Source organism: Orycteropus afer, unplaced genomic scaffold (genome assembly GCF_000298275.1).
Source record: "Orycteropus afer afer isolate SDZICR_OR568_19922 unplaced genomic scaffold, OryAfe1.0 scaffold00121, whole genome shotgun sequence".
NCBI lineage: Eukaryota > Metazoa > Chordata > Mammalia > Tubulidentata > Orycteropodidae > Orycteropus > Orycteropus afer.
In genome coordinates this window covers 7,274,963-7,289,308 of record NW_006921708.1, presented here as the reverse complement: position 1 = coordinate 7,289,308, position 14,346 = coordinate 7,274,963, and the positions used below count along the sequence as shown (strand labels likewise).

General features: G+C 39.1%; 1 protein-coding gene across 1 annotated transcript in view; it reads left to right on the top strand.

Moving 5' to 3' along the window:
* The window catches only part of PKD1L1 (polycystin 1 like 1, transient receptor potential channel interacting), a 256,681-nt gene extending 243,533 nt beyond the window's left edge, over positions 1 to 13,148 (top strand). The window contains exons 47-50 of the mRNA XM_007944144.1: positions 4,043 to 4,270; positions 8,992 to 9,153; positions 10,193 to 10,363; positions 13,095 to 13,148. Coding sequence (XP_007942335.1) covers positions 4,043 to 4,270; positions 8,992 to 9,153; positions 10,193 to 10,363; positions 13,095 to 13,148 — 615 coding nt within the window. The remainder of the gene's footprint in view (positions 1 to 4,042; positions 4,271 to 8,991; positions 9,154 to 10,192; positions 10,364 to 13,094) is intronic.
* The last annotated feature ends 1,198 nt before the right edge of the window (positions 13,149 to 14,346 follow it).

Here is a 14,346-nt window from a genome sequence, read left to right as displayed (position 1 = left end):
AGACAAAGCCAATTACTATAATGCAATGTGCAAAGACCTGGAGTTAGAAAACCAAAAGGGAAGAACCAGCTCGGCATTTCTCCAGCTGAAAGAATTGAAGAAAAAATTTAAGCCTTGAGTTGCAATATTGAAAGATTCTAAGGGAAAAACATTGAATGATGAAGGGAACATCAAAAGAAAATTGAAGGAATACACAGAGTCACTGTACCAAAAAGAACTGGTCTATCTTCATCCATTTCAGGAGGTGGCATATGGTCTAGAACCAATGGTAATGAAGGAGAAAGTCAAAGCTGCAATGAAGGAATTGGTGAAGAACAAGGCTCTGGGAATTGACAGAATACCCATTGAGATATTTCAACAAACTGGTGCCGCACTGGAGGCACTCACTCGGTTATGCCAAGAGATTTGGAAGACAGCTACCTGGCCAACTGTCTGGAAGAGATCCACATTTGTACCCATTCCAAAGAAAGGTGCTCCCACAGAATGTAGAAGTTATCGAACAATATCATTAATATCGCACACAAGTAAGATCTTACTGAAAATAATTCAAAAACGGTTGCAGCAGTATATTGACAGAGAACTTCCAGAGGTGCAAGCTGGATTCAGAAGAGGACGTGGAACAAGGGATATCATAGCTGCTGTCAGATGGATCTTGGCTCAAGGCAAAGAATACCAGAAAGATGTTTACTTGTGCTTTATTGACTAGGCAAAGGCATTTGATTGTGTGGATCATGACAAATTATGGATAACATTGAGAAGAATGGGAATTCCCAAACACTTGATTGTACTCATGAGGAACCTATACCTTGATCAGGAGGCTGTCATTCAAAAGGAACAAGGGGACACTGCATGGTTTAAAATCAAGAAGGGAGTGCATCAGGGTTGTATCCTTTCACCATACTTATTCAATCTATATGCTGAGCAAGTAATCCGAGAAGCTAGACTATATGAAGAAAAACGTGGCATCAGGATTGGAGGAAGAATCATTAACAACCTGAGATACATTGATGATACAATTTTGCTTGCTGAAAGTGAGGATGACTTGAGACACTTACTGATGAAGATTGAGGAACACAGTCTGCAATATGGATTACATCTCAATATAAAGAAAACAAAAATCCTCACAACTGGAACAATAAGCAGCATCACGATAAATGGAGAAAAGATTGAGGTTGTCAAGGAGTTCACATTGCTTGGTTCTACAATCAAGGCCAATGGAAGCAGCAGTCAGGACATTAGAAGACATGTAGCACTGGGCAGGTCAGCTGCGAAGGAACTCTTTCAAGTGCTGAGGAACAAGTATGTCTCCTTGAGGACTAAGGTGCGCCTGACACAGGCCATGATATTTCCAATCACCTCATATGCATGTGAGAGCTGGACAATGAATGAGGAAGACCAAAGAAGAGTTAATGCTTTTGAGTTGTGGTGCTGGTGAAGACTGCTGAAAGTACCATGGACTGCTAAAAGAACTAACATCTGTCCTGGAAGAAGTGCAACCGAGATGCTCCTTGGAAGCAAGTATGACCAGACTTCATCTCACCTACTTTGGTCATGTTGTCAGAGGGTACCATTCCCTGGAGAAGGATGTCATCCTTGGTAAGGTGGAGGGTCGATGAAAGAGGGGAAGACCTTCGACGAGTTGGATTGACATGGTGGGTGGAACAATGAGCTCAAGTATAGCGAGGATCATGGAGCTGGCACAGGATGGGGCGGTGTTTCATTCTGCTGTGCATGGAGCCTCTATGAGTCAGAAGCAACTTGACAGCACTTAACAACAACGTTTATCACTGGTTACCAGGGATTTGTGGGAGAGGAGGCATAAGTATTCTGTAGGTAATAGTAGTCACTTTTTGTTTATAGAAATGAAAATGTGGCACTGAATATAAGTGAATTTTGCACAGCATAACTGTTGTAACTGATGTCAATAACACAACATAGGTTGTGTATAGCTTTGGAGAAATAACAACAACCAAAAAGGGGTGGGGTTAGAGATGCTGATACTGATTAGATATAACCAATCACCTTGTGGGATTAATTTTTTTTATTTTAGGGGCTAAGGGTCATGATATCATGGGACCATCAGTCAATTGACATAATATAGTTTCTAAAGTTTATCTTCTGCCTCCCAGTATGGTGAGTAGTATCTGGGATCTTAAAAGCTTATGAGCAGCCATCTAAGATACAGCTGTTGGTCTTTATTTCTCTGGAACAAAAGAGAAACAAGGAAATCCAAGAATCAGAGAAGAAAGTGGACTAATAATCTATATGAGTCACTGCCTCCTGTACCCTAAGACCAAAGAAGAGTTGATGCTTTTGAGTTGTGGTGCTGGTGAAGAATGCTGAAGGTACCATGGAACTAGATGGTGACTGGCTACAACTACTGATTTAACACAATAGATGAATCCTAATAAAAGGAAGAAAAATATGGAACAGAACTTAAAATTCTCAGAGAATCTAGACTTACTGGATCTATTGAGGCTGGAGGGCTTCTGGAGACTATGGTCCTGAGTTGATCTTTGTCTTGGTTTTCCAGTGCTTTTACAACAGAAATACCAGAAGTGGATGGATTTAACAAACAGAATTTTTTTCTCCTATAGTTTAGGAGGCTAGAAGTCTTAGCTCAGAGTGCCAACTCTAGGGGCTGGGCAGAGCCCTCTGAATCTTAGGCTTCAACCTCTTACTCCAGGCCCACTGGAGCAAGCTAAAGGCTTTTTCTGACTCATGCAGGTGCTGGTTGATGAGGCTGACGAACCCAAGATGGATAGGTAAAATGACACAATCCCAGGTTCGGCATGAAAAATGTGAGGCCACTGGTTCAAGACCCCAAGACTAATCCCAAAATTGTCAGACAGCACAGCAAGCCAATGGTTATCCAAATGTGCTCCCTGCAAAAAACAAAACAAACAAACAAACAAACAAACAAACAAAAAAAACAGAGACCTTTCTCAAAGCTTCTCCTTATATACTGGAAGCAGGATGCCGGGGAAGGCAACTACTTAGCTGTTCACAGCAGCTTCCACTATGCAGGTGATTATGATCTCATCATGGGGAATAACTACATCCAGCTGCCCAGCCACTCAAATCACAGCTCAGCCAAGTTGACGCATAACCTTAATTACCATAGTCTTCAAACTTTGAATTGAAATTATCTACTGAAGTCACCTTTAAACTAATTAACAGTTCAGCCCAAAGAGTAAAGATTGTCACCTATGAGTATTATTTTTCTTTCAATATTATCTCTATAAGACTAAAGATTCAACAGCTGTTTAAAAGTAAAGATGAGAAGATCGAGGAACAGAGAGATTAAATGAATGGAAGTGAAAGAACTGGAAAAGAACAAGAATGTTGACCCAATATGAAAAATTTGTCCATGATCTAGATGTTTCTAGATCATCATGTCTAGAAATTGTGGAAGAAAACCCTATGGATCACAGTCCAACTCTGACACACATAGAGTCACCAGGAGTCAGAATCAACTCCACAGCAACTCTTTGGTCATTTATTGAGTGGTTTATGTTACTGAGCCCTTGCCAGGTAACAATAATCATGGCTGGTAGAGGAGAGTCTCACAAAGCAATCTCTGTCACCAGCAATACAAGGTCTTTGAGGTCAGAGAAACATTGCAAGATGGAGGGAAGACTTTAAACAGTAGGGAATGGGGTTGAACCAGTGGTGCTGGGCAGCAAGATCACTTCAGATAGAGGAAAGAGCTCAGTCAGCTTGGCAAGCTGGGTAGGTATCCCAAGAACAGGGGATGCTGGTGGGGAGTAAGGGGCAAAACAAAAGCATGGATGAGGGGCAGGCATGAGGTTTGAGATGGGTTTGGGCCAGATCAGGCCTGACTTTGATTTAAACCTTAGGACCTTTGGGGATGAGTTCTTAAACCATGGATGTGGCATGTGGTCAATACTTAAACACCTCTTTCTCCAAGCATTTTGTGTGTGTGTGTGTGTGTGTGTTAAAATATTTACAAGTCCACAAATGAGTCTTTGCTCCTAAGTATGGTACGAGGTCAGTAGTTGGTGGATTTTCTACTCTGCAGCTGACGGGAGTCCTGATGGTAGCTGTCCACTCACACCTGTGCAGATTCCTGTTCTACTCCCTGGCTCCACGGAGCACCTTTGGAGATTCCTCCCATGTGCTGCCATTTCGTTTTCTAGGAAGGAACAGAAGAGAAGCATTCTCAGGGCTTTCTAAGTCTAACCAGTGGGTCACCGCTTGCTACTATGGTCCTATTTTTACAGTAATGACAACTTTGTGGCTGACAATGGTAAGTACATGGAAACCAGAGTTTGAAGTAGAGGTTTGTAGGAGCATCACCTGATGTTTCTGTGGCATTCTCTTTGGTGCATATGCATATTTCTACTGTGCATAAGCCAAGTCTCATGGTAACAAACCACTAAGCCCAACTGACCTAGCTCAGGCAGTGCCTGGACATAATAGCATCAACTATCCTTAGCCTGGAATGGCTCCAGCATAATATTCCCCACTTCCCCTCCTCCTCTCCTCTAGGAACCCTCTTAGCCTGCTTGCCCATGCTGAGGTTCATCTTTTCTCTCTGTTTTAAGGGTATTTCACGTAAGCTTATCCTGTAGCAGGGGCAGTTCTAGTCTTGTTATTGCAATCCTTTTATCTGAAAAACATCCAGTCAGCCAACTTTTATTGTGAACCACTGTTGTTAGGTGCCATCTAGTCATATTCAACTCATAGTAACCCTACATACAACAGAATAAAACACTGCCCAGGCCTGCATCATCTTCATAATGATTGCTATGCTTGAGTTCATTGTTGCAGCCACTGTGTCAGTCCATCTCATTGAGGGTCTTGCCCTTTTTTGTTGATCCTCTATTTGTCAAGCATGATATCCTTCCTTCTCCAGGGACTAGTCCCTCCTGATAACATGACCAAAAGTACAAGAGACAAATATTTGGCCATTCTTGCTTTTAAGGAGCATTTCAACTTGTACTTCTTGTGGGGATAGATTTGTTTGTTCTTCTGGCAGACCACTGTATAGTTGATATTCTTCCCTAACATCATAATTCAAATGCATCAGTTTTTCTGTGGTCATCCTTATTCATTGTCCAGCTTTCACATTCATATAAGACTATTTAAAAAAACAATGGCATGGGTCAGGTGCACATTAGTCTTCACCATGACCTCTTTGCTTCTTAACACTTTAAAGAGGTCTTTTGCAGTACATTTTCCCAGTGCGATACATCATTTGATTTCTTGACTTCTGTGTCCTTGGGCATTAATTGTGGATCCAAGTAAAATGTAATCCTTGACAACTTCAGTCTTTTCTCCATTTGTCATAATATTGCTTATTGATCCAGCTGTGAGGATTTTTGTTTTCTTTATTTTGAGGTCTAATCCATACTGAAGACTGTAGTCTTGATCTTCATCAGTAAGTGCTTCAAGTCTTCTTCACTTTCAGCAAGTAAAATTGTGTCATCTGTATATTACAGGTTGTTAATGATTCTTCCTCCAATCCCAATGCCACATTCTTCTTCATACAGTCCAGCTTCTTAGATTATTTGCATACCAACTGAATAAGTACAGTGACAGGACACAACCTTGATGCACACCTTTCCTGTTTTTAAACCATACAGTTTTCCTTCGTTCTGTTTGCCTCTCAGGTTCCTCATGAGCACAATGAGTTCTGTAACTCCCATTCTGTGCAATGTTAGGCATTATTTGTTAGGATCCACACAGTCTAATGCCTTTGCATAGTTAGTAAAACACAGGTAAAGATCTTTCTTATATTCTTTGCTTTCAGCCAAGATCCATGTGACATCAGCAATAATGTCCCTCATTCCATGTTGTCTTCTACATCCAGCTTGAATTTCTGGTAGTTCCTTGTCTATGTAGTGCAAGTTTACTTATGTGTGATAATAATGATATTATTTGATAATTTCCATGTTCTGTTGGATCACCTTTCTTTGGAATGGTTCTATTGTGAACTGGAATTAAATTATTTGATAGATGTTTTTATATGCATGAGGCCTTGGCTGGCACTTGCATTTCTTTTAATCATACTAAGGATTTTGTTGCAAAGGAGTCAGACACAGAACACTTTGTCTTCTGATTCAGTAAGCCTTCACTTGCCTTACAGGACCAAATCCCTGCTCCTTTCAACTCTCTTGGCTCCCTGCTCACACCACTTACAAAACCACCTGCCCAACCCATTCACCCATCCACTCACACATGCATTTATTCAACAATTATTTATAGAGTGCCTATTATATGCAGATAATTGGGATACAAAAATAATAATATATAGTACCTGTCCTGAGAGAGTTCATAAGTCACAGAAAAGACATGTTTATAAACAACTAATCACAGCAATTTTTATATTTTTTGGATAAAAATCTTTTACTGGATATGTGATTTGCAAATATTTTCTTCTAGTCTGTGGCTTCTCCTTTCATTCTCTTAATAGTATCTTTTGCAGAGCCAAATTTTCATTATGATAAAAGCCATTTTTTAAATGGTGTCATATCTAAAAATACATTGCCAAATCCAAAGTCACATATTTCCTCTCAGGTTTTCTTCTAAAAGGGTTATGCTTTTAAATTTTATATTTAAGTCAATAATGCATTTTGAATTAATGTTAGTATAAGAGGTGAAGTATTCATTGGAGTTAGTGTTTTTGTATATGAATATCCAGTTGCTCCTGCATCATTTTTGAAGACTTTTTTTTTTTCTCCATAGAATTGTCCTTGCACTTTTGTCAAAAATGTGTTGACTGAATGAATCTATATGGGTTTATCTCTGCATGCACTCTTCTGCTCCACTGATCTATCCTTGTGTTAATGCAGCATTCTCTTGATTACTATCATCCTAGAGTAAGTCTTAAAATATAAAGGTTGAATCCTCTGACTTTGTACTTCTTTTTCGTTTTGGCTACTCTTGGTCTTTTGCCTTTGCATATAAATTTTAGAATCAGCTTGTCAATATCTGCAAAGAAACATGCTGGGATTTTGGTTGAAATTGCATTGAGTCTTGTGGTAGTTAGGGTTGTATGTCGACTTGACTGGACCTGGTTTTAAGTGGCCAGTCAGCTGGGTATATTTATTCCCCATGATAAGACTGGTAATCAAGTCCATGGTGGAATCTACTGGAGCAGCTGAGTAGATGCCTTAGGGATGTGGTCTGCTTCTAGCATATAAGAAAAAGCATTGAGAAAAGTCTCTGGAGCTTTTAGTATCTCTGGATCCTGCATTTGGCTGAGTCATCATCTCAGTGGCCTGCCATATTGTCTGCTGATCTTGAAACTGTTAATGGAATTGAATTAGTGCCCTCCTGTATGATTTGATAATTTTGGGACTATGCCATTTTACTTATCAATCTTGGGTTTGTCAGCCTCAGCAGCCAGCAGTTGTCTGAATTAAGAGAAGTCTCCAGTTTCAGTGGGCAAGGAGCAAGAGGCAGAGCTAAAGCCCAAGGTTGAGGGAACCTGGAACTGGCACTTTGAACTCAGACTTCTAGCCTCCTAAGGCTAAGAGGATAAATCCTGTTTGTTCAAGCCACTCATTTATGGTATTTTCTGTTAGAGCTGCACTAGAGAACTGAAACAAATCTATAAATCAAAATTGGTGAGAATTGACATCTTAATAATATTAAATTTTTCCATTCAAGAATTATGTATATCTATGCATTTATTTAGATCATCTTTGATTTCTCTCCAGTATTTTGTAGTTTTCAACATACAGATCTTTAACAATTATATGCAGTCTTATAGCTTAACTAGTTTTTTCAAAGATTGGGTCATTTATAAAAAACTAATTTGTTCTTCCTGAAGAGATGTGATATTTGAGCTGAACCTTGTTTGATGAGCAGGAGATCAGCTTGTGGAGACAACTGGCAATAGCATTTGTAGGCAGAGGGCAGAGCAAGAGCTAAGTTAGAAAGGGAGATCCAGGCCATTTTAAAGTTGAGCAATCATAACATTGTAAAGGATGGTTGGAGCCTTGAATGGAGGGCCCTGAATGTCAAGCTAAGGCACTTAGACTTTATCATCTGTCTTAGTTTCCTAGTGCTGCTATAACAGAGATACCACAAGTGCATGCTTTTAATGAACACAGATTTACTTTCTCACAGTTTAGGAGGCTAGAAGTCCAAATTCAGGGCACCAGCTCTAATGGAAGGCTCTCTCTGTATACTCTGGAGGGGAATCCTTGCCTCAGCTTCTCTAAGCATTCTTTTAAAAGTTCCTTGAAGATCTCTTTGTGACTTTTATCTTTCTTCCATTGGTAATTACTTGCTTCTGTGCCTAATCTTCTCTTTTTATATCTCAAAAGCAGTTAAGTTTAAAACACACTGTACACTAATATGACCTTATTAATGTAATGAAAAAATTGCTGTTCCCAAATGGGAGTACAAGCATAACAGTTAGGATTTACAACAGATGATTTTGGGAGTCACAATTAATCCCTAACATCATATAAAACAGGGAGAAATAATATATTAATGTCTGTGTTCAGAAGAGTCAGATCACTTCTCTACATGTGTCAGTCTCATATAGCTACTTTTGCTGGTGAAGTATAGGGTTCAGACTTACATACAACCAGGCCCCAGTTATATACTGGTGCCTTTCCTGCCAGGTCCCTGGGCAAACCTGATGTTTCCTTGGCATAGTCATGCTCTCCCATTGCCTCACTCACAGCCCATCATGGCTCACAAGCTGACTTTGAAATTGAGAAGCAGGTTTTGCATGTGGAGATGGACATCATCCTAGTCATCTTCATCCTCAACTAACAGATATTGAAAATATCCTTTATAATAAGATTCATTTCTGTAGCTGAGATCATCATACTGCAATTTCATTCAATTATTGAGAGGTATTTTCCTAATTTTTACCAAGCTATTACTGTTTTATCAAAAGTTCATAAATTAGCATCATCAGATATCATTTGTATTTCAAAGTTTAAAAATTTAACAAAGCTATTTTTCAGTTTGCTAACATGAATTCTGTCCTTTTATTCTCCCCAGCTGAGAGGTTCCTTCATGATTTTCACCAGAAAAAGGAAATCTTTTCAAAGTAAATGTCCTGTGAGACTTAAAGATGCCATTTCTCACACATGGGGAAAGGCCTTGATCTTTCTAGGACTGGAAAGACCAAGGTTGGAAGAGACTCAACTGGTTGAGAATCATGTAAGCAATGGAGTTCTTGCATCAGTGAGAAAAATAGTACATTTTAAAGGATGATATGATTGTAGAATTTTGCTTTGAGTTATTAAATTATAATTGTGATTCTGTGTGAAACATCACTGCAAAGCCACAAAGTTAGTCAGCTATAATGAAATTCATGGAATTTTCCCTTGAAATTGTAAAGTACTTTACAGTTACAAAGCACATTCTCCTCCATTAACTCATCATATTCCCATAATGACCCTGTAAGTTGGGAAAGACAGAGTTTATGATCCTTATCCAACACATACACACATACTACTCTATTCCCTTCAGAGTTAGTTATTTGCTTTTGATACCTGCTAACAAACTAAAACTTCTACCTGACACATGGAGCCTTAGGTGCAGTGTTTGAGTGTAATCATCCCAGGTCTCAATGCAAGCAAACCATAGCAGGTATTTTCACATTGCGTGCCCAGTCATTTTCTATTGCTGATATTTTAGTTCTTAAACCAGTCATTTGAAATAGTGATATTCTGCATTTTCATAAGGCTTTACTGTTTATCACATACTTTCCCATACATTCTTGCTTTTGAGTCTATTCTCCAACCCTTTATGTAGGAATCATTATCCATAATATTCATGTACATATATGTGTATGCCTATGAAGGAGCCTCTGGTAGCATAGTGGCTAAGACACTTGCCTGCTAACCAGACGGCTGGCGGTTCAAACCCACCAGCCACTCCTCGGAAGGAAGGTTGGGCAATCCTACTTCCGTAGTGATACTGCCTCGGAAACCCAAGGAGGGGTCGCTATGAGTCGGGGCCGACTCGACGGCATATAACAACATAACAACAACATAATAAATGAGGAAACTTAGGTACAGAGACATGAAAAGAGTAGCCCAAAGCCTAGATTTTCTGACTCCAGAGTCTAATTTTTGTTCTGTTTTTAACATACCACATTGCTATCTAAAGCCAGTACTACTAACTACTTCATGGAATGTGGAAAGTAGAATTATGTTCTTGAATGCATTTGGTAATCGAATTGTCTCCTCTTCAGAATTACTACCTGGACGAAATTTCAGATCTGTTAAATGAACTGCTATTGAAGATTAATGGATTGTCCGAAAGCCTACATCTCTCTGTTTTAGACAAGCAGTCCAAAGGCAAAGTGGAGGCAAAGGCAGAAGACAATCCCTTGGTGGGTGTTTCTGCCTACCAAGCTACTAGGGTAAGCATACACAAAATTATTTTTATCAATTTTCTTTAGCAAAATGTTTGTTTAAGTTCTAAAGGAGGTTTGCAGCAATTGTACAAAAATCATGAGGCCCATTTGCATAAATAATATTCTTTAAAGTTAATACTAGCCACTCTGGTCAGAACTGAAGACCTGCTTAATCATTTGAAACATATGATGTGATTTCCAGTTTAAAGAAAAACCAAATTCACTGTCGTCAAGTTGGATCCAACTCATAGTGACCCTCCTTGGATTTCTGAGGCAGTATCTTTACAGAAGTAGATTGCCCACCCTTCCTTCCAAAGAGTGGCTGGTAGGTTTGAACCTCTAGCTTTCTCGTTTGTGGTCAGGTGCCTTAGGCACTACGTCACTAAAGCTCCTAAAGTTTAAAGAAGCTCCTAAGTTTAAAGAAGTGATATAAATATCTATCTCTTTCCTTGTTTCTGATTTGTCATTAGTTGCTGTCAGGTCAGTTATGAACTATGGCAACTCCATGTGTGGAGTGTAGAACTGCTCCACAGGATTTTCAAGGCTGTGGCCTTTCAGAAGCCGCCTATCACCAAATCTGTCCTCTGAGGCACTTCTGGGTGGGTTTTGAACAGTCAGTCCTTTGGCTAATAGTTAAGAACTTAACTGTTTGCACTACTCAGGGACTTATTCCTGATTAAAACTATAATAAACTGTTGTTGTTGTTGTTGTTATGTGCCATCGAGTCAAACCCGACTCATAGCGACCCCTCCTTGGGTTTCCGAGGCAGTATCACTACGGAAGTAGGATTGCCCAACCTTCCTTCCGAGGAGTGGCTGGTGGGTTTGAACCGCCAGCCGTCTGGTTAGCAGGCAAGTGTCTTAGCCACTGTGCTACCAGAGCTCCCATAATAAACTGTAGTAAGTCTGTACTAAATGGTTGCTATGAATTGGAACCAATGGCAGCGGGTTTGGTTTTGATTTTATTATAATAAACTGTAGTAAAATCAAAACCAAACCCGCTGCCATTGGTTCCAATTCATAGCAACCATTTAGGACAGACTAGGAGAGCCTCATAGGAGCTCTGGTAGCACAGTGCCTAAGGCATTTGACTGCTAACGAGAAGGCTGGTGGTTCAAACCCACTAGCCACTCCTTGGAAGGAAGGTTGCACAATCTATTTCTGTAGTGATACTGCCCCGGAAACCCAAGGAGGGGTCGCTATAAGTCAGAGTCAGGTCTAACTCGATGGCATGTAACAACAACAGGAGAGCCTTACAGAGTTTCCAAGGCTGTCCTGTAAATCTTTGCAGAAACAGAATGCCACATCTTTCTTCTGTGTGGCTGGGGGTTCCAAATTCTGATCTTTTAGTTAGCCACTGAGTTCTTAACCACTGTGCCACCAAGGCTCCTATAACAAACAAACAGACTGAGAAAAAGAAATGGAAAATTCCATCCTTCTTGAAACTAAGAAATATCTTAAGATGGAAAACCATGACCAATAATTAAGAATAGATGGCCAATGGCCAATATCACCAATAACAGTGATAATTAAACCAAAGGAAGAAAGGATGCCACTACTTCCATGAGAGCACACAATTCTCCAAATAAGATGGCATACTCTGAGGGCCAACTGAAAACTCCTTGTTTGGAATAAAACATTATAGAGCAAACAAAGGAATCATATTGAATCCTGATTATCATGACAGAGCTTTGGGTACATAAGACTATAGAGAGGATATGCAGAGAATTCATCTTTGTATGAAGCAATTGTTGGTGTGGCAGCCTAGAGGAGGAACTGTTGGTGGCTCACAAATCTAGACTATATGAAGAACAATGCAGCAGATGACTCAACCTTGGCTTGCTGAAAGTGAAGAGGACTCAAAGCACTTACTGATAAAGATCAAAGACTACATCCTGTAGTATGGATTACATCTCAACATAAAGAAAACTAAAATTCTCTCAACTGATCCAATAAGCAACATCATGATAAATGAAGACAATATTGAATTTGTCAAGGATTTCATTTTACTTCCATCCACAATCAGCCATGGAAGCAACAGTCAAGAAATCAGACATATTGCACTGGGCAGATCTCCTTCAAAAGACCTCTTTAAAGTGTTAAAGAACAAAGACATCATTCTGAGGACTAAGGTGCACCTGACCAAAACCATGGTTTTTAACTGTCTCAAATGCATGTGAAAGCTGCACAATGAATAAGGAAAACCAAAGAAAAATCGATGCATTTGAATTATTGTTTTGGTGAAGAATATTGAATATACCATGGATTGCCAGAAGAACAAACAAATCTGTCTTGGAAGTATAGCCAACATGCTCCTTAGAAGTCACAATGGTGAGGTGTCATCTCTTATATTTTGGTCATGTTATCAGGAAGGACCAGTCCCTGGAGAAAGGTCAGTAGAGGGTCAGCCAAAAAGGGGAAGGCCCTCAATGAGATGGATTGACACAATGATTGCAGCATTGGGCTTATGCATAGTAACTATTATGAGGATGGTGCAGAACTGGGCATTGTTTTGTTCTATTGTACATGGGGTCACTATGAGCCTGAATTGACTTAACAACACCTAACAATAACATTTTACTTTTTGTTTTGTATAATGTCTTGTCTTTTTGTTCCTCTTTACTATTTTCATTTACATTAAGTAAATATTTTTTAAGTGAAACATTCTATTTCATTTCATGATTTTTTCACTGTATTTTTGAGGATTTTTGTTTTTGTTTTTTCAGTGGTTGTTTTAGGGCTTAGCCTATGTATCGTACGACAAAGCAGAAACTGCTTCAGATTTATTGTAATCAATTCTAGTTGATATAGAGATAATACTTCTATATAGCTCTATTCTCTCCCCCTCTTTTTTGTGCTATTATTGTTATACATATCACATCCATATATGTTACAAGCCCAGCATTATTATAATTTTTTACTTGATACAAGTTTATGTATTTTAAAGAAACCAAGAGAGGATAAAAGAACAAGTGTACAATTATAAAGCTAATTAAATTAACCTTCTTGTTTACATTTTCTGTTTGTTTTTTTTTTTTTTATTTCTTCTGGTGGATGTATTCCTGTGGCACTATGTGCTGTCATTTCCTTAGTCCAATACAGCTTTGCCAACAACCACCTCCTTTATGCTGTTATTTTCAACTATATTACGTTGTGGTATGTTTTAGGCCCAATAATACAATTATATGCATTTGTTTAATATTATTACTTTTAATCAGTTAAAAGAAAAATGGAGAGTAAATATACATTTGTACTATCTTTTATAATTACATGCTTATCTTTACTGGTGCTCTTTACTTTTTTCATGTGAATTTCAATGTCTCACTTGCTTTCAGCTTGAAGAACTTCCTTTAGTATTTCTGAAAGGTGGGTCTGCTAGAAACAAATTGTCTTTTTACTTTTCTGAGAATGTTTTTTATTTTACCTTCATTTTTGAAAGATGGCTTTGCTGAATAATAGTCTTGGTTGAACTTTATTTTCTTTCATAATTGTATATGTTTTCTCACTGCCTCTGACTCCATTATTTCTAGTAAGAAGTCAGCTATTATTCTTACTGGGGTTCCCTTACACATGATGAGCCATTTTTCTCTTGCTTCTTCAAGATTATTCATTTATAGAAAGGGCAAGGAAATACTGTTGTTGTTGTTGTTGTTAAGTGCTGTTGAGTCATTTCTGACTCATAACGACCCCATGCACAGCAGAATGAAACACTGCCCAATCCCGCACCAGCCCCATAATCCCTGCTGTACTTGAGCCCATCATCATAGCCACCATGTCAATCCATCTCGTTGAAGGCCTCCCCCTCTTTCATCGACCCTCCACCCTACCAAGCCTGACATCCTTCTCCAGGGAATGGTCCCTTCTTACAACACGACAAAATAGGTGAGACAAAGTCTGGCCATTCTTGCTTCCCAGGAGCATTCTGGCAGCACTTCCTCCAGGACAGATCTGTTAGTTCTTTTAGCAGTCCATGGTACTTTCAGCATTCTT